Source organism: Salvia hispanica, chromosome 1 (genome assembly GCF_023119035.1).
Source record: "Salvia hispanica cultivar TCC Black 2014 chromosome 1, UniMelb_Shisp_WGS_1.0, whole genome shotgun sequence".
Lineage (NCBI taxonomy): Eukaryota > Viridiplantae > Streptophyta > Magnoliopsida > Lamiales > Lamiaceae > Salvia > Salvia hispanica.
This window is the reverse complement of record NC_062965.1, coordinates 31,370,552-31,389,808: the sequence shown is the minus strand read 5'-3', so window position 1 is coordinate 31,389,808 and position 19,257 is coordinate 31,370,552. Positions and strand designations below refer to the sequence as shown.

General features: G+C 39.2%; 4 protein-coding genes and 1 long non-coding RNA gene across 7 annotated transcripts; 1 reads left to right on the top strand and 4 right to left on the bottom strand.

The window, feature by feature from the left end:
* Positions 1 to 798: 798 nt before the first annotated feature.
* LOC125202370 (transcription repressor OFP8-like) lies at positions 799 to 1,612 on the bottom strand. Its single transcript, XM_048100753.1, has one exon. It carries the CDS (start codon positions 1,601 to 1,603, stop codon positions 1,121 to 1,123), a length of 483 nt encoding a protein of 160 aa, XP_047956710.1. The 5' UTR covers positions 1,604 to 1,612; the 3' UTR covers positions 799 to 1,120.
* A 1,469-nt stretch (positions 1,613 to 3,081) lies between these two features.
* On the bottom strand, positions 3,082 to 6,484 carry LOC125202032. 3 transcript variants are annotated; one of them, XR_007173024.1, is made up of 7 exons: positions 6,104 to 6,484; positions 5,096 to 5,149; positions 4,820 to 4,870; positions 4,545 to 4,617; positions 4,034 to 4,140; positions 3,747 to 3,851; positions 3,082 to 3,512 (listed from the first exon to the last, which is right to left on the bottom strand). It is a non-coding gene; the product is annotated as an uncharacterized LOC125202032 (long non-coding RNA). The 3 variants fall into 3 exon arrangements; XR_007173022.1 differs by having other exon boundaries at positions 4,052 to 4,140; XR_007173023.1 differs by having other exon boundaries at positions 4,052 to 4,140; positions 6,333 to 6,484.
* A 2,823-nt stretch (positions 6,485 to 9,307) lies between these two features.
* On the top strand, positions 9,308 to 11,688 carry LOC125211689 (putative HVA22-like protein g). The gene is made up of 7 exons (XM_048111591.1): positions 9,308 to 9,430; positions 9,540 to 9,613; positions 9,700 to 9,798; positions 9,897 to 9,953; positions 10,028 to 10,091; positions 10,204 to 10,422; positions 11,318 to 11,688. Exons 2-7 carry the CDS (start codon positions 9,582 to 9,584, stop codon positions 11,543 to 11,545), a joined length of 699 nt encoding a protein of 232 aa, XP_047967548.1. The 5' UTR covers positions 9,308 to 9,430; positions 9,540 to 9,581; the 3' UTR covers positions 11,546 to 11,688.
* Positions 11,136 to 12,200, bottom strand: LOC125211696. The gene is made up of 2 exons (XM_048111604.1): positions 11,726 to 12,200; positions 11,136 to 11,459 (listed from the first exon to the last, which is right to left on the bottom strand). Exon 1 carries the CDS (start codon positions 12,198 to 12,200, stop codon positions 11,757 to 11,759), a length of 444 nt encoding a protein of 147 aa, XP_047967561.1. The 3' UTR covers positions 11,136 to 11,459; positions 11,726 to 11,756.
* A 3,557-nt stretch (positions 12,201 to 15,757) lies between these two features.
* On the bottom strand, positions 15,758 to 17,216 carry LOC125213047 (E3 ubiquitin-protein ligase PUB23-like). The gene has a single exon (XM_048113403.1). It carries the CDS (start codon positions 17,095 to 17,097, stop codon positions 15,919 to 15,921), a length of 1,179 nt encoding a protein of 392 aa, XP_047969360.1. The 5' UTR covers positions 17,098 to 17,216; the 3' UTR covers positions 15,758 to 15,918.
* Positions 17,217 to 19,257: the final 2,041 nt, after the last annotated feature.

Genomic DNA, 19,257 nt, shown 5'->3' with positions numbered 1-19,257 from the left:
TGAAAGCAAAAATACAATTAAATCCAACTTATAGAAGAAGAATGACAATGATATACAGTAATTATATATTAGCCATAAAATTAGTTGCATATATGCAATGATCTCATGCATTTTATGTGATATTTTTACCTTCAGCTAGTTTTTGACTTAAAACATGACCTCGGGTTTTAAAACATATATTCAAATTAAAACCATGAAACAAAATATCTGCAGACATACTTAACTCGCGTTCATTACTTGATTTTCCAGTTAGATACTTTAATAATAATACAAAAAAATGGTTACGCAACCACATCTATTTAAGGGCTATAAATTAATTTAGTCCCCAGATCACATGCAGTGGAACTGATAACAGTTCCAATCCAGTCGCATTGCAATAATATAAATCTTGAATGAATTTAATTAGAAAAATCCTAAGTATTTGTGACAGATGAGCAAGTATGACTGTGGATAGTCATACAAATATTTATTGTCTCAACTGTTACAACTTTATTCATTCAATTATCGAGTCCCAAACATTTGCTAATATGGGACGACACAATTTATTTCACATTAAAGTTTAATTGCTTTCGAATGGTCAAAGTTTATTTGTCACATTTCACATTAAAAGTTTAATAAGCACCCAAAATTTGTCAAATTTAGAGACAATATAGTCATACTCTCACACTGCCTGTATTTCTCTTTCCAAAAAGGTAAATTAGTTGAGATTGTCTACACTCTACATATGGAGTATTTCTTTTCAAGATTTGTCTCATTTGAGGTACTAATAAAAAAGGAAGCCATGCAGCATGCATACTGTTCCAGCAAATTTAACTTAAATTAAACACATCAAGATTACAATTACTTCACATAATTTTCAACACCTAATCAACAACAACATCACTACTGCAGTACATTTCATTTCCTGCTGCTTAGTAAGACTATGCGGACCTTGTATTTTATTTCATCAGTACACACTTCATTATGCAATGTGCACTGATGATAAAATACTAATTCAAAATAAAACAAAAAAGTGAAAAAAAAGCACTTAATAAAGAGGCACATTTGAATGCACGATGCATCTGTCCTAATTATGATTAATTAATTAATTAATAATAGTCGGGACAGATGCAGCGAACATTCAGAAGTAGTGAGGGGAGGGGGAGCAGAAGGCGGCGCCGCTCCAAATCTCCTTGAAAGCTCGGACGATGAGGGCGTGGTAGTAGGGAGAGTTGAGCTGCAGGAAGCAGTTCAAGAGCTCTCTCAGATCATCCTTGGAGTAGAGCTCCTTTTCGAGGATCATCTGCAGCATGGAGCGTCGGAAGTCGAGATAAGGGTCGTCCGACTCTTTCTCGACCGCCACGCTCTGCCCGCCCAGCCTCCCGAAGCCCTGCACCGCGCGGAGGCTCTTGATGTCCGACTCCTCCGCCTCCGAGGAGGAGAAGCAGTAGTGCGGCGGCGTCTCGATGGCGGAGGACGAGGAGAAGGTGGCCGTGGTGTTGAGGGAGCTCGAAGAGGAGGAGGAGTTGCGGTGGCGGTGGCGGTGTCTGCGGCGGAAGAGGGCGGAGAGAGATGACCCGCAGTCTAGTTTCACGCTCACTGTGTGTTTCTTGGCACTTGACATTGTATTACAAAATGTTTTTCTTCAATAATATTAGTAGTAATATATGTATATATATATATATGTATGAATGCAAGGGCGGTGGGTGGGTTAAGTGATGAGAGCAAGTAAAAATCATTATCCAACCGAATCTCTACATTATGGAAAGACAAAGATAGATAACTATCCTATTTCCTTTTTTCTTATAAAAAATCATTTTCATATTTGGGAAAGTATTATAGTACTTTGTCATTTCAAAAAATTAAGTAGTATTTACCACTTTACCATATATAGAGAGATATAGTGGTCAACGGTACATTTAAAAGATGTTTATAGTATTTTAGAACTCAGTGTTTAATATTCAAACCTTGACAATAAAAAGTTTAAGTACAGTACTTTGTATTTCTGTATATTCAGTCGATAAGATGAAGAAAGGCAAATGATTTGAGGGACCCTTTGTTTAAATGATCACAACACATATGATATTTTGATATTGTCATTTATCTATCAATATATCTGAATCACTAACATTTTGGCAGACAAGGGAGAACTCCCATTTGCTATAGAAGCTCAGAAGCGTTATTACGCGGACGTTGGAAGTCATTATTTTATTTTTCCAACGCATATATAATGAAAGTAAAGTAGTAGTAATAAATCATACTCCATAATGAAGTGTAAAATACGAGGCATTCATTTGTTGACAGTAGGTAGGGTAATCTAGTCAGGTTGCTCATCAATACCTTCTCGCTTTATCAATTATTAAGAAACATTATATATATGTATGTATGGCCATATGGTGTATATATGATACAAACAAGAATTCTTCATTATTGTTGGAATAGAGAATTACTCCTATTTTCAATTATTCGATTCAATCTAGTTACGGTAGTCAGCTAGATTTCTTTTTCTGGATGAGTAGGATTGAATCCTAAGTTGGCTACTGAGATAAATAGCTTGATGTACTATCTACGTTCAACCCTTTGAGCAAAATATTAATGTAGCAAGAGATAAAAAGGAAAACCCAGAGACCAATCCCATCATCTTAGTTTTAATGCGAATGCAGTGAATTTTCATTAAAAATATGTACTCCCTCAGGTTCAATATAATAGAGACATTTATTTTCAGCATGGAAATTAACAAAATACTCCATACTAGATGTTTAGTGTATTAAATGGTGAAAAATAAGAGATAAATAAAGCTATTAAAGAGATAATATTATGTGAGAACATCCCAAATAGGACTATGACTCCATTAACAGGAATATGGAGGGAATTAGTTTTTATGATATTCATAAATGCGCTTTGTAGGCATCTTTGACTAAAGTAGAAGCTGTTGTTTGCTGTATAAGTTTGTTTGCTCTTGATTTTTGAATGTTGATTATTTCTGTTACATTCTGTAACGTAAAGATGTTGGCTAGTAGTATTTGATTACTCAATAATGCTCTTAAGCTTATCACTATCAGTAAAAAAGTAAGACAAAAAGTACTAGTAATCACAAAAAAATCAGCTAAATCGGTTTGGTTAATTTGTTTGATGGGGAATTCAATTAATTTTTCTGGGTAGAATCAGCTGAATCAACCGAGAATTTACAGCAATGACAAAATGGTTGTTAGCAGCAAATGCATAACGCACAACATAATGATGTATCTCAAGTATTGCAAACAGAAATTACTACTGATTAGTCTAAAAATCCGCTTCATCAGCTTTCACATCCAGATGGAGTTGGAGAAACAGAGAAATAAGAGACAGTACCATATTTAGCTTGAACAGGAGGATTCAAACCCGGCGTCAACTACATTGTAGGCGGTTCCTGATCAAATTCGAAACGTGCTAAGCAACCTATGTCGAACCAGCTGCAGTGCAGGAGAAATTAGCATGAGTGTGTGACCCTCGTGTTCACCGTTATGACATGCATCAGGTACCTGTTTTCTCATCTGCATTTTGTCCACACGGAAGAAGGATAGGATTGAAGCAAGAGATGCTAAGTGACAGCACAAGGCTAAGATTTTATGCATTCATGAAGAATAGAGATTATGTACTAGTACATAAGTATGTAGTAATGCAGTGCTCAGCAGGACGGTCTCGACATCCAAAGAAAGCAAACTCAATGGAAACAAACGACCAACTCTTCATATAAGAAAGAAAACTTAATGGAAACAAACGACCACCTCTTCATATATATGCAAAGGACCCCAGTGATTATCAAGGCCAAAAAGAAAAGCAATCTGGTTTCTCTAGATCTTGATGAATTCCAAATCTGGTTTATCTGGCAGCTATATATGAGAAAAAAACAGTTATAAACACCAAAAACCATACTGTTTGATTCTTCTAATTTCAAATTTATATTTTTTTGGTTGGGAGCCAAAAAGAAAAGAAGCTTGCAGTCCGAAATTCAGTCATCACCATATGCAGCACATTTCGTAATGAATGATACTGGAAAAGAAAAGTAATTTACGTAAGCAAACGACTGCACCTCCAGAACATGTGTGCATAGAGCCTCGACAGCAGAAGGCGACCAAGACTTCCGCGGTGAAGCTAGTTGCAGTACACAGAGCTGGAGACCTGATAACAGGAGTAGATTATAAGTTCATTTTCTTACTCTAGTTATATGATAAGTTATTCGACTACTGGTAGCAGCTGTGTCAAGTTATTTAAAGAAAATACTATGATAATCATTCAGTGACACAATTTGCATGAAAAACTGTAATGCATTGATAAACATGGTTATGCACAAGTGCAACACAACTCAATGGGATAAAGAAATCGAAGGAGTATACATCGCAAGAAAGTGCTATACATTGCAAGTCTTCTAATGGATGACTGTGTTAATGATGCAGTGTTCAAAAGCCAAAGAGGGGTACAAACCAATGCAATATATAGCTAAAAGAGGATAAATACGCAAGAGAAAGACATTTAAGATATGAAAGAAAAAAAGGACCGATTAGAAAAACAAGTTGACTGCATACCTTCTTGCTACATGCATCTCGTAAGTATGTCAAGAGATATATAGTATATATATAAACCAATGGAACGGCCAACCTTCAGATACAAAATCAACATTAATCATCATTACTAACCCGAAAGGTCTAGCAAGTCAAGAAACAAAAACTTTTAAATGATGAACTACATATAAGTTGAACATAGGATAAGCTCTATGAGAAGATTATAAATGTATGAGAGACGGCATTCAACATAATTAGACTTGTTTTACTGTAAGGTCGAAATGATACACATGGTTTACCAGTACTTTAGGTGCTTCAACATCTTGAAGTTCCTGATCAATAAAGCTTATCTGGAAAAGGTGAACAAAGAAAAGCCATTCGGAGTCAGGAACTCCACTCAATAATCAGAGACAGCTTGCATAGAAGAAGAAAAGGAATCATGCCATAAAAAACTGAAACATCATCTTTACAGCAAACTTAACAGTTCAATATTTGCAGCTCTTTGTTATGTTGTTTAGCAAATCATGTTTTGAGTAAACTCTTTCCAGAGATATTACAGTGACGTAAGAATATACCTTATGATTAATTTTTTCTTCAAACGAGAACAGCCTCTGAGACTCCTCCCAATTCTGGCAAACCAAGAAAGCAGCATGAATCCCATGTCATTTTCAAGTTAGAGTGCATTTCAATTAGAAGTATTTTTTAAAAGACGACAGTCATCAACTGAAAGACATAATTTTATAGAGTTAAAATAATGTGCACAAATGTTAAAGAAGCAAGGATATCAGTGAGATATCCAGCCGAAATAAAACAAAATGTGAGGACGATCACATATCCTGTAAAAAAGTAGGAAAAAATGGCATTTGTTCTTTTAACTAACACCATAAGACTTAGCATTGTGATTTATGTACTTTAAGTGTTAATCTAAGTCCCTTCTGGAACATCCAAGTAGTGAAGGCTCGCCACACTCCTTCCCCCAAATAAAAAAAATCAAGAAAAAACATAAACTATATTTGGTACTCCTATAATTTTCCAACAAGTGTTTAACTAAATAGATACTGAGTGTGATCCCTTTTGAACTAAATATTCAATTCCAATCTTAGGTGTATTGCATATAAATGAGAATTGGGAATCAAGGCAACACCTTCTGCGAGTGGGATATGTAGGTAATACCTTCACCAAGCAATCCAATCAACAGAGATTCTATGGTCACAGAATTCCCAACTGATGTTTAATGCAAAGGGAAAAAACATACTCCTACTAGATTATCAAAAAAAAATTATCTTTACTTTTTTTTAGATAGGCAAATGAATACTATAAATTGAAAGGCCACATCACGGTGAACTCAAACATGAGACCTTTGGTCTCTGGCATTACCACTCTACGACTAGGCCAACTCACACACACCAATCTTTGCTTGTTTGTGACAGATGCAGTCCCTCCCAATAGCTCATACAGTGACTCCAAAAATGTAATTGTAAAATGAAACAATACCTACATGACATGAATCATTCCTACTTTCAATAAAAAAATCTACTTATTCACACATAATGTAACCTAGGCTATTAATCTCTAATACATACGGATTCAAAATGGGTGCAAAATACAGCAATGTTATAGTACGATCAACACAGTTCGTGAAACATTAACAAGTCTATAGTTGGCACTCTTCTTCTTCTCGACCAAACACGCGATTTCACTGCCCATTTGCGAAGGATATATTTTGGCCGAAATTGGCTCCTGCAAGTGGGAGCTCTACAGAAAACCGAATGGTGAGGATCATTAGTAAACTCAGTATTTTTCAAGAAGTACCTAGAGTTGGAAACAAGTGTTAAAACGGGAGAGAGGCCTCAGAAACATCGAAATCTTGGTTCGGTAATCACTATTCAAACCGGAATCAGCATTTGGTATCAACTTTCCGATGCAATTGCGGCACACCACAACGACAACCCGTTGAATTTACTTGTTTTGTTTCAGGCAAAATGTGAAATATACGCAATTGATTTGTTACGACCAACATTACATTTTTAATAAGTGGAAATAAATAGGGCCACTAGATACTCCATAAACAAAAATTATCCATAAACAAAAATTATGGGAGAATTAACTACGTTTCCATAGTTTATGCTTATATCTAGTTGTAAGAGCATCCGTTAAAAAACTTTCAACACCGGACGCCATCTCTCCTCATGCCGTCGCCGTCGTCCTCGTCGTCGCCCCCCGTCTCCACTTGCGCCACCCGTGGTATCCGAGCCCGTCGGAACCCCGTGGTGACCTCGCGATCTCTAAATCGCCGGCATGCTCGAGCATCTCGTAAAGAAACCCTTCTCGGGGGTCGGTGGCGTTCTTCCACTCTCGAAAAACCGCAACATCGAGCCGCTTTTGGTTTACGCGAATGGAGAGTGTACTCGAGTGGGGGCTGGGAGGGCGGAGGCCCGGCCCTCGCGGGATAGGGGATCCGCCCTCGCACCGCTGCGCCCGCTTGTGCCCAACCGGGCGGGGCGCGATAAGGGAAGGAGGGATGGAAACTCCTGGGCCATCCGGAGGTCGCGGATCCGCCGCTGCGCTGTGTCGCCCATAGTTGAGTCGCTTCTTCGGCCACCGGCGCGCCGCCGGGAACTTCTGGGAGTCCTTCAACAACGAAGCACTCCCAAAGGTGAACTCCTTATACTTCCCTCCGGGGAACCCGCTTGACGACCCTCGGGCGTGGTCCTCGTCCCCCCCACGAGCTAACGGGGGCGTTGGCGAAAATTCGCAAAGGGCCCCACCGGCCCCCGTGCACTCCCCCCTATCGGACCTCCTCGTTGCGTAGTCCTTCCCGGTCGGGCGGTGGCTCTTATAGGCGCCACGATCTTGCCACATGTTGACGACCTGGTTGTTTGACCGGTGGATCGTGCCACCTCCAAACCCCCCCGGCCCCGCGGGGTACTCTCCCCCCGTCCACCCTCAGGCCGTAGCGGGGGCCGATGACTCGCTGACCGCCTGCCCCTTTCCCCTTCCCCTCGTCTTCTTCTTGGGCGCCGGCGTCGGCTGGGGCAGGAATTTATCGTCCCCCAGATCGATCCCTATTCAATGAACGAAAGGTCATCGCCAGAGAACCCTCTCCACGGGATCGGCTGTGAGGCAAGCTCAAAAATCAAACGAGCCGATATACCATTGCGGATGCTCTAAATGACACCCTATTTATTTCCACTTGTTAAAAATGTAATGGTTGAACATACCAAATCACATTGCCACCCTGGTATCTCATGAACACTGAATATTTTTTCAAAATGTAGACAAAATGAATACTCAGCCATTTGACAAAATGCAGTTAATTTAGGAATTTTTTTCGGACAAATTTGCCCTCTAGCTATATTCATTGGTCGAAATTCAAATATTTGTATTTTAAACTGATTAAAATGTATAAATAGCGAATCATATGAAATAAGAAAGAATTAGAAAATATCATACAAAATGCGTGGAGAGTGATAAAGGTATGAAAATTAGGGCTTATAATTGTAGGTGTTAAGAGACAAGAACGAAAACGTAGATATAGGATCCATAAATAACTTCGTCTGCAATATAAAATCTCAGACATGCGAGTTTTAAGAAATAGTGGGAAGAGTTAGTTTGTTAGTGTGATGTGAACTCACTTTACAAGAGAAGAACGTTTAACTTCACCCCACACTCCTGGCCTTCCGAGGAAGAAGAATGGCGAGGAAATATCATACGATGACATTCACCCCACGCTTTTGACACTCGGAGGAAGAAGATTAGCGAGTAAACTTGCCGGAGGTGGATAGCGATGGGAAGGAGAAAAAAGAGATACTTGTGGATAGAGATACAGTAGGGGGGTGAAAATGATCGAGATGCCGGTGAATTGATAAGGATATAATTTACAATGTACATAACTAACATTAACGAAGTCCTAATCTTCAAAATAGAAATAGACTATTCTTATTAGGATAATTCAAAAAAATATTGTACTATAGGAATATAACGGTTACCAATATAACTAATGGAGAAAATTCCATTATGATAATTCACTCCCTAGCTATTATTTTTTTCTACATAAAATAAAATAATAAATTATACGTACTCCTTCGAGCCTAATATATGCTCACTTCTCATAAATATCACGCATTTTTTAAATGACATTAATCCTCAATATATTAACTCTAAATTTTAAAAAACTGGAGTACAAATTTTCTCAATGCAATTGGCTTTTGTCATATAAGTTCCACACAGATTTTTGGTTGTCCCGTGGTAAATTTAAAAATAGTCATTTGAGATATGAATACATTATTATCAAATTTATAAAAGAAAAATTCGAAGTGAGAATCATATATACTTCCACCATCCGTGAATAAGAGTCCCGTTTTTCTATTTTGGTCCGTCCGCGAATAAGAGTTTTGGTTCACTTTTACTATAAATGGTAGAGTCTTACCTTCCATTAACTCATTTCACCCACATTCCACTCATATATACAAATGAGACTCATATTCCACTAATTTTTTTCCATCCATTTTTCTTAATATTTCTTAAAATTCGTCCCGCCAAGAAATGAAACTTCTAGCAAATGAGAAATCTAGACATGTAGACAATTTTAATCAAATAGAAAACCGCTTTCGAAAAGTCAAAAATGCCCTTACCAACATAACTGCCAAACGGTAAACCCGTTCAATAGAGGGATCTGTACAGTTCCATATTTCCCTTCATCCAACTTTCAATCTTCTTCACTCTTTAATTATTGAACCCAATTTTCTCTCTCCAAACAGACACTTATATATACACACACGCCATAATTCTAACACCGATGCACGTTCATTCAAATTAATAGTCTTCCTCTCTCTCTCTCTCTCTCTCTCTCCCTGCCGTCTGGTTTCTGAGATTTCATCACATTTCTCAGGAACCCATTCTCGCATTAGGTACATTCAAATCCTCCTTCATTTTTATCCAACGATCGAATCCATTGATCAATTTGTTTTCGACCATTTGCTTAATTTTAATGTTTTCTTGTTTGTGATTTATGATCAGAGATAGTAACAGGCGGGGAGATATTAATAACCATCTGCAAATATGATTGAGGAATTAATTACCAGGAGCTTGATGTGTGTATTCTTTGAAATGTTAATTTAATGTTTTTTTCCATTTATAGAGTGTTTTTTAATTCTTTTTTGTTTTATTTTGGGTACAGCTTGGTGTTTGGATATGCATATCCTGCATTCCAATGTTTCAAAACTTTGGAGAAAAACAAGGTTACAGTTCCAGAACTCAGGTTTTGGTGCCAATACTGGTGAGGAAATTGATATGAAAAGATTAAAAACTATGTATAAAGGATGCTATTTAATCTCATTTGTGATATATATACTTGTCTGACCATATGTTCTGCAGGGTGATTGTTGCGCTGATATCAATTGTTGAAAAAGTCCTTGATATATTTATTTCATGGTAAGTAATTAATCAAAACACATCTTACTATGTTAGTATATCATGTCTCAATAACGATTCAATTTTATTTGAAGGGTCCCCTTTTACCGAGCGATAAAGCTACTAATGTACATATACTTGTGGCATCCCGGTACTAAGGTAAAAACAATCTATCAATCCAGTAGGGTGATGTATATTTATAATTTTTTGATGTTTTGGATTGTTCAAATTATTTTAATTCATCATAAGCTTGTTACAATTACATTAATAGGGGAGTACCTACATGTACGACACGGTGGTGCAACCGTATGTGTCGAAGCATGAACCAACAATAGATCGAGGTATATCCGAATTGAAGGAGAGGGCGTGGAATTTGGCTCTTAGTTATTGGTACAAAAGCGCAGATATGAGCTCCAAAAAAGTTCTTGAATGCCTTCAATTGTTGATGGCTCAAGCCATGAACGCTGCTTTATCGCGCCCCCAATCACAGGTTCTTCATCTATGTTTTCTTCATATTTACCGCAAATTTTCTTTTCTTTCAATTTCATATCTTTTTCCTTTCCAAGGTTTAGGTTTAGAAAGAGAGAGACACACAAAAGAGGGAACATGACAATTGACAATTTTAAGCAATAAATAATTTGTGTCCAACAAAAATATAGAAACTTTAAATGATTATTTGACAATTAGTAGAAAGTTAATATGCGTTTTTAAAATATAATCTTATATCCAACATATTTGTTTAGGGTTCTAATGAATATAAGACTATAGCACTACTATATTTTAGGATCTTAGTAATTGTTGTGTCGCTGTCATTTCCAAGCATTCAAGTTCAGTACTCATCTTTCTTATGAATATAAGACTATACCTTGTTATAGAATCGATATCATTGAGATTGTTGTTTAAACTTGAAATATCATTAAACTCCTCTCATGATGACTTAGTGTCAAAAATTCGTGATACATACATACATACAAGTTGATGTATGATATTAGACAAAGTTCACTTATAATTCACGTGAATTGTTTACTCTACTAATTTAAGTAATATTCTCCACTTGTATTATATCAATGTCTAACAATTCTCCTGTCCCTTAGTAATCCAAACATTATTCTCCACTTTGTTTATAATAATGTTCAAACCTTTCCACTTTCGCTTTTTACATGGTGGTGTACACAAATTTACACTTAAAACAGAAATATTGTGTTGATATATGCAATCGATATAATTAATCCCCATAAATTTTGTACATTAGTAGTAAAAAGATTCTTAATTTTTGTTAATGAGAGCACTAAACAAAAGTTAAAGTTTACTCTAAAAAACTAATATCGCTTTTTTGTTAAAATAAATTGAAATTGGTTTGTTGACCTATTTTTGTCCGGTGACAGGAGGGTAAATCCAAGCCCAACGACGGTGCAACGCCAACGCCGCCGAGCACGCCTTCAGGAGTTCTCAAGCGGAACACTTCCGAGAAGTGGCGGCCGCCTGTAGGTCCGGCGGGAAGCGTGGGCAGCCCAACCCCCAATTCGGCTAAGCAACAGAAATCAGAAAACGATCAGGACTTCCTTGCTGCCAGGGTCAGGCTCAGGAGCGTCAACAACAAAGACACTAAATAATTGAATCCAATAGTTTAGAAATTTGTAGGATTTTTCCTTTTTTCTTTTTTGATTTGCTTCTTGTAATTTCAATTCCTTTTTGCTGAATTCCAAATTGCGATTGAAGCACCGTAAAAAAATGGAAATTGTACATTTTTTGTGTGCGTGTGAATTGTGAAATGTAAATGTGAAAATCCGCACCGCCAAACACATTGTGGAGAGAAAACCGTCGCTATCTGGAGCAGCGGATCCACACAAATTGAAGCGTCCAATTGATTGCCCGAGCGACGCTGCGGCGGACCAGCTCAAACAGGGCGGCGAGGCGGCGGAGGAAGCCGGCGTCGGCGGAGCCCGAGGCGGTGGACATCGGCTGGAGGTACGCCCACGCCGCCTGCTTGACGAGGCGGTTCCGGATGCAGATGTCGGATCCGGCCTGCGCGGAGCTCGGCCGCGGCGAGTTCACCGCCGTCGTCGGGAGGAGATCCTTCAGCGAGGTGTAGCTCCTCGGATTAGGCTTGATTGACAGCAGCTCCAGATCGTCGGAAGACGAGCTGTGGTGGTGGAGGAGATTGAGCTTCGGCGGCGCTACTGCGATCGAGGACGGGATTGAACTCCGGCGGCGGAGGAGCGGATGATCGCGAGGCTGCTGCGGTAGTGAAACGGCGACGTTTGCCATGGCGGCCCGAGACTTTTTAGAGTTTGGTTTTATTCTTTTTTGTTTTGTTTTGTGCGTTTTAGTGGTTTGGAAAAATGTGTATAGGAGGCGCCCGCCCTTATATCGTGGGGAGATTTTGTGTCCCATTTATTATTTTATTTTATTTTGAATTTTCGTAATAAATGGAGTAACGCAAATTATTGGCTTTTGGTATGTGTTAAGAAAAAGAATGATTGGCTTATGTATGTATGTGGTCACTGTCTTAGAATGTGGTCTACTACTTGTTTAGCTCCTTTTGTTATTCAACTCCTATTATTATTATTATTTAATCGCTTGTTTTCCGTGTGATGTTGGTTTTATTTATTATTTATGTTGAGTTCCCAAATTGGAGGCTTTCTGTCAATAATCAAACACTTACGATATTTTATAAAATGAGGCTAAATTTAACTAGGCTATTTTGACCTTAAAATATTAGACGTTGGCCATCAATTTAAATTAAAGAATATATAGTTGATTTTTATTTTTTTACAAAATTCTCTCTCAATAAATTTAGCAATCAAAATTCTTTTTTATTTTTACTTTGGGCCACCACTCGCCACCCAGGAATTTCAATTTTACGAACATTATTTTGTCCGGTGTTATCCATTCAAGAATTTGGACTATATAACTTCTATTTGGGCCCAGTAATGAATTAGTGCTAATGATGTTGGTCTTATGAAAATGACTAGAATTTTCTTCTGAAGAGACAACAATATTTGACTTGTACAATTCCGCATGATAAATCGGAACAATATTGTTGCAACTGTGAATTTGCTTAGGTACTTGCCTAGCAATAGTAGAATTAAGATCGGGCGCGATGCGGTCTCGATCTCATCTCGACGAGACGAGACGGCATCGAGACAGCGATGCGGGCTCCGTCTCGTCTCGACGGTCATATTTTATTTTTATTTATTTATTATTATTTGTATTCTATATATACTCTTCTCCATTCTCCATTTTACATACAAACACATCTATTCTCTTATCTCTCTTTCTTTCCTCTCCAATCACTTTTATAAAATCATTCCTTTATTTTTTTCTCCTCCCAAATTTAATCCATTATGGATCCATTTGAGCAAATGCGTCGAATAATGGAAGAATCGCTAGAAGAAGATCGACGTAGGGAGGAGGAAGCCGCCGCGCCTCCTTAAAGGCGACGCCGGACTTACATCCATCGTAACCGGGAGGAGGCCGCCGCAAGGTTGGAACGTGATTACTTCAGTCCGAACCCGGTATGGGGAGATATCTACTTCCATCGCCGTTTCCGTATGTCACACACGCTATTTTTGCATATCGCGAATACATTGGCGTGACGAGAAGAGTACTTCAGAGAAGGGATCGACGCCGTTGGCCGTCCTAGCCACACGACGCTCCAGACATGTACTGCGGCGATCCGTCAGCTTGCTACTGGACAAACGGCGGATTCGTTCGACGAATACCTGCACGTCGGAGAATCCACTGGGAGACTTTGTTCGTTGAACTTCTGCAAAGGCGTCCGGGCAGCCTTCACCGACGAATTTCTGAAGAAGCCAACCACCGCAGATTATCGTTTTACATTCCGACTTCACGAACAAGTGCACGGATTCCCCGGGATGTTCGAGAGTGTCGATTGCATGCATTGGCAATGGAAGAATTGTCCTGTGGCGTTGAGGGGGTCATACACGAGCGGCCACAAAGGCACCCACCCCACCGTTATACTCGAGGCCGTCGCCGACTACCGGCTATGGATTTGGCATGCGTATTTTGGGGTCCGGCTCGAACAACGACGTCAACGTGCTCAACAACTCCGACCTCTTCGCTGAAGTTCTGAATGGTAAAGCGCCGGCCATCAACTTCATCGCTAACAATCGCCAGTATAAATTGGGGTACTATCTTGCCGACGACATCTATCCGAAGTGGCCAACCTTCGTGAAGACGTTCAACGGGCCTGCGGACGAAAAGCAGTCTCTTTTTGCGCAGAAGCAAGAGTCTGCTCGCAAGGATGTGGAGAGAGCGTTCGGGGTTCTCCAAGCTCGATTCAACATTATCAAAGCCCCGGCTCGACAGTGGTTTATGGAGAATATGGTCGACATCATGTATACGTGCATAATCTTGCACAACATGATTGTCGCCGACGAAGGACCTGAGGCGGGAAATTGGTTCGACCCTGAAACCCCGGGAAGCTCAACCGCAAGTAGTCCGCCTCGAACGGGAGTGCATCCGTCTTTGCAAGAGCGGTTGTCTATGCGGACAAGGACACGTGATTCTACCGCCCACGCCCAACTCCAGGAGGATCTAATGGAGCACATTTGGGCAAAATTTGGCAACCGTTAGATGATCGTCACTAGAGAACTCCTTCTTCTGCTTCTTTGCCTCCATTTTTTTTATTTGAGTTTAAGTGTGCAATTTGTAATTTCTAGTTTTTTAATTATGTCTTTTTTATTTTTTTAGGCATTTAAATTGTAATTTTATTTTATTTAATGAAGTGTGTTTTTTATCAATTGAATTTGTTGGAATTAAAAATAAAAAATGAAATTGAATGAATAGTTAAGAGATGATTAAGAGATGGAAGGATGTAGGTGTTGTCTCTTAGTTAAGAGATGAGCTGAAAAGTACAGTGGGGCCCATGAATAGTTAAGAGATGAGACGGTTAAGAGACAGATAAGAGACATGAATGCGGATGGCCTAAGTAATTTAAAAGTAAAAAAAAAATTGATGAAAGATTCTCCAAAGATATATAGTACTACTACTACTTAGTATCATAAATGCATCTAGCTAGCCACATCTGTAGCTTGCCATTATGTGCAACCACACCTCATTCTTCCAGGCTAGAGAATTTACATTCTAGAAATTTATCTTTAAATGTTAAAAATCTATAAATTTACATTTATTATTTTTATTTTCTTTGTGTCTTTAGAGTTTTATATTAACTTTATTAATAAGCCCTTGATGTTTGGAAGAGTTGCTGAATAGTGAATTTAGTTTAAGAACAGTGATTCACCGTAGGGTCATGCTAGAGAATTTTGATCGTTTAATCAATATCTAATAATCCATATTCTTTCTCATTAGATTCTAGCGAATATCATCCATCTCGAACATGACAGGCAGATAAGAGCAATCAAAGCAATGTTTAGGACATGCGTGTATTCAGTCATGCCTTTGCCACACATCATAATTCTACTAAGACAATTCCAAGTTGCGGCTCCTGCACCATGCTGGAGTGGAATTGTTGTATTAGATGGCTTCAAGCATTTGAGAAGGCGATTGACATCCGACCCTGGAAGATTTGGGTTGCCTTTTCCAACTTGTGACATAGCCTTAAGGGCAAGGCTGTTTCGATAGCAATGCAATTGATACGCATCAAGAGCTTGCCATTAGTATTTTGTGATATTTCAGATCCATGGTTTTGCTTTTCATTTTGAATTGTGGTGAGATTATTTATGTTTTGTTGACATTTATGTTTACACTATCCATGATCACTCAATGCAATATTCAAGTAGTACAAAAATATATTTTTGTCTAAATATTTGAATTCGATAATTATTTGCAACGCAATGTTATGAAAAAAAATCAAATGATCGATAACTTGAGTATCGTATGTATCTTTGGACAATTGTATCCTGAAATGGGCAGTTCCCTGCCCTTTTATCAACTAAGTATTAACATGTTGACAAAAAATGAAAAACCTAAATTTGTAAGGAATAATGGAATGAATATTTGTTCAAGAGGGATATGAAGAAATGAGATTGGTAGGTATGCAAGAGGAAGTCCTCCAAGCTCTAGCATGCGCCTTGAGAATCTCCCTGGCTCTCTCCTTGGTCTTCGCCCCGCAGTCCACCTGCACCACCAGCCACAGCTTCGCCACCGCCCCGCTCTGCACCATCTCCGCCAGCACCGCCGCCGTCGCCGAGTACCTCGACACCGAGTGCAGGATCCTCACCCCCCTCTCGGTCGCCGCCCCCGACACCCTGAGTATCTTCTTGGCCACCACGGCCAGCCCCGCCGCGTGCCCCAGCAGCTCCGACCTCCCGTCCGCGCACTGGCACACCATCTCCAGCACCGTCATCATCATCTCACACTCCCTCTTGTCAACCACGTCGAGTAGGAGGTCGACCACCGCCGCCGCCACCCCCGCCTCCGCCGCCTTCATCCGGTTCCGCCCCCATGGGCACGCCGCAATCAGCACTTTCATCGCCGACTTCATGTATTTTCTCGAGCTGTCTTTATCCTTTAAAATCTGAGCTATTCCCGAGAAGAGCTCGGGTTTTAGTGAAATGAGGAGGGATGGTTCGGCGATTTCTGTGATGGATCTGAGGAGGTTGATGGCATGGTAGTTCCCAAGCTGCAGAATTAGGGTTAGGGATTCGACGAAGGCGGGGGTGGAGAGGGGTTTGAGGGCGGATTCGGGGAGGTGGAGGGAGTGGAGGATGGAGAGGGCGTCGTCGGAGAAGGGGGATTTGGTGATGATGAGGGAGGCGAGGAAGGCGGGGGCGGGGGAGGAGGCGATGCAGCGGCGGTTGGTGAGGCTGTCGGAGGCGAGGGATTTGAGGGTTTGGAGGGATTGGGATTGGAGGTGGGGGAGGGAGGCTTGGGAGAGGAGGCGGAGGAGGTGGGGGAGGGTGAGGGGTGGTTTCGGGGAGGGGAGGCGCTGGACGGCGTGGAGGGTGCACCATGACTGGATGAGGCGGCGGAGGGTGGTGTTGGGGGTGAGGTCGAGGTTGGGGAGTTGCTGTTTGGTGGCGGGGCAGGTGGTGTTTTGCTGTGTGAAGAGCCACTGCTCGATGCTTTCTCTGTCGTAGGTGATTCCGGTGGTGAGTGTGACTGGATCTCTCATGATGTCGAGCGTGATGGGGCAGAGGAAGTATGGTGGGATCTCGATCTCGATTTCAACTTCTGCCATCGATGGAGTTGAGTTGAGTTAAGCGGAGAGAATAAAGTATGAAAACGGTTCTGATATGTGAGTAGAGAGGGATTGAAGAAGGTGAGTTAAGATGTTTATTGGTGTTTGGATTTGGTTTGGGTGGGTTGGGTTATATATATATTGAAGAAGGGGAGAGGGGAGAGATTCAACTTTTGTCGAAGATAAAACACGGAAAAATTGTGTGGAGCATGCGTGTAGCTGGAAAAGAGAATGAGATGTGTAGTTGCATGTTTATTAAAGAGTAATTAGGGGGATTGGGATAGGACTTTTCAAAGGTCAAATACTCCTAGTGGAATGTGTGTGACAGATTATTTTATGACTTTCTATGAAGATGATGAAGGGAGCACGTGATGCTTCATTTGTTGCTCGTGCTTAATTTTATTTATTTACAGTTATGATATTGATGTAAGTGGATAGACTTGACAAGTTCCACCCCAATCGCAATTCCAATTCCAATCACATCAACTATTTACAGTGTGGATTATGGAATTTACGAAATCAAGATGATTATTTTGCGGTTCATACTTGGTGTTCTATTGCATGTGCATGCATCCTTTCTTGTCCATGATTTAAGTGCTTTCATTATACACATGTTCTTAATACCAATATCAATAATACGCTAATGTATATATACAAAATTAATAGTACAAAATTATTTACATCTGACAGCTCAATTAATAAATGTGGCTAAAAATTATGTACCTTTAAATACATGGTTTATTCAATTTAATCACATTTAGCAGAATTGTTGATCAATTATTAATTAAAATTATTAATTCTTCCGTCCCCTAAAATTCGTCACCATTTGACCTGGTACAGGTTTTAAGAAATGTAATAAAAAGTGGGTGGAAAAAGTTAGCAGAATGTAGGTCCTACTTTTATATACTATTAGTTTTATAATAAAATGTGAATGAATTAGTGGAATATAAGGTGCACTACCAAAAATGGTAAAAGTGGAAGGTGACAAATTTATAGGGACGAACGGAAATGGAAATAGATGATAAATTTTCAGGGAGGGACAGAGGAAGTATTATATTTTTTACTTAAAATGTACTCCCCCCATCTTGCTAAAAGCGATGTGTTTTTTTTGAGGCATGAAATTTAAGATCTTGATGTCTTAAGAGTTAAATGGAGAAAATAAAGTAGAAGTTAAGAAATACTCCCTCGTTCCGCTTTAGGAGTCCTGGTTGAGTCAGACACATGTTTTAAGAAAGTGTTTGAGTGTGTAATAAATAAATATTGTAGTGGATGTTTAGACCCCTTTTTAATTGAGTGTGTAATAAATAAATGTTGTAGTGGATGTTGTTGAGACCCACTTTTAACACTTTTTTACTTATTTGTAGGCATTTTTTATTAGTTTATCCCAATCAAGACTCCTAAAGCGGGATGGAGAGAATAATAAAATAGTAAGAGAGTATTTGTGTTATATTTTGTCATAAAGGAAAATGACTCACTTTTGGTGAGACGTTCCTAAAACGAATGTGAGTGCTATGGTGGGACGGAGGAAATATTAGTTAATTAGTAGTATTACTCTAGAATTTAATTAGTTCATCCTAATTATATTTAGTCAAGATTTGTCAATTTTCAATTATTATTATATTTGCTAAAATATATTAATCACAGCTAGAATTTAATTGGAAGCGATGTCTCAATATTCTTATGCGATTCGACTCTAATTAATAAATGGAATTATCGACATTTTTAGATACTAGAAGATATTCTATCTAGAATTGAAACTTAAATAAAGAGGTTAGATTTAAGTGTATTAGTGTGGCAACTAGCCAAGTACTATATAAAAATAATAACATGAGAATCTCCAATATACACATTCTAATATAGAATGTGCAATAATGTGAAAATGAGACACCTAAGCAAAGATGTGATGAAACAGAATTAAAGTTTATAACTTTTACATTTGGCATGACGACGACGATGCATGTATTTGGGTGCCGACAAGGATTGGTGGGTACAGTTAGAAAATGAGAAATTAATAACAAAAAAGGTTGGAAATGATTTCATATTTGGCTGGAGGGTTCAATTGACCACGCCCACCACCTCGATCGAATCGACTCCCATGCCGGTTGTAACTACAATTTTTTTCTATTTTTGTCAACTCAATTTTAAAGCTTGACTTTTAAT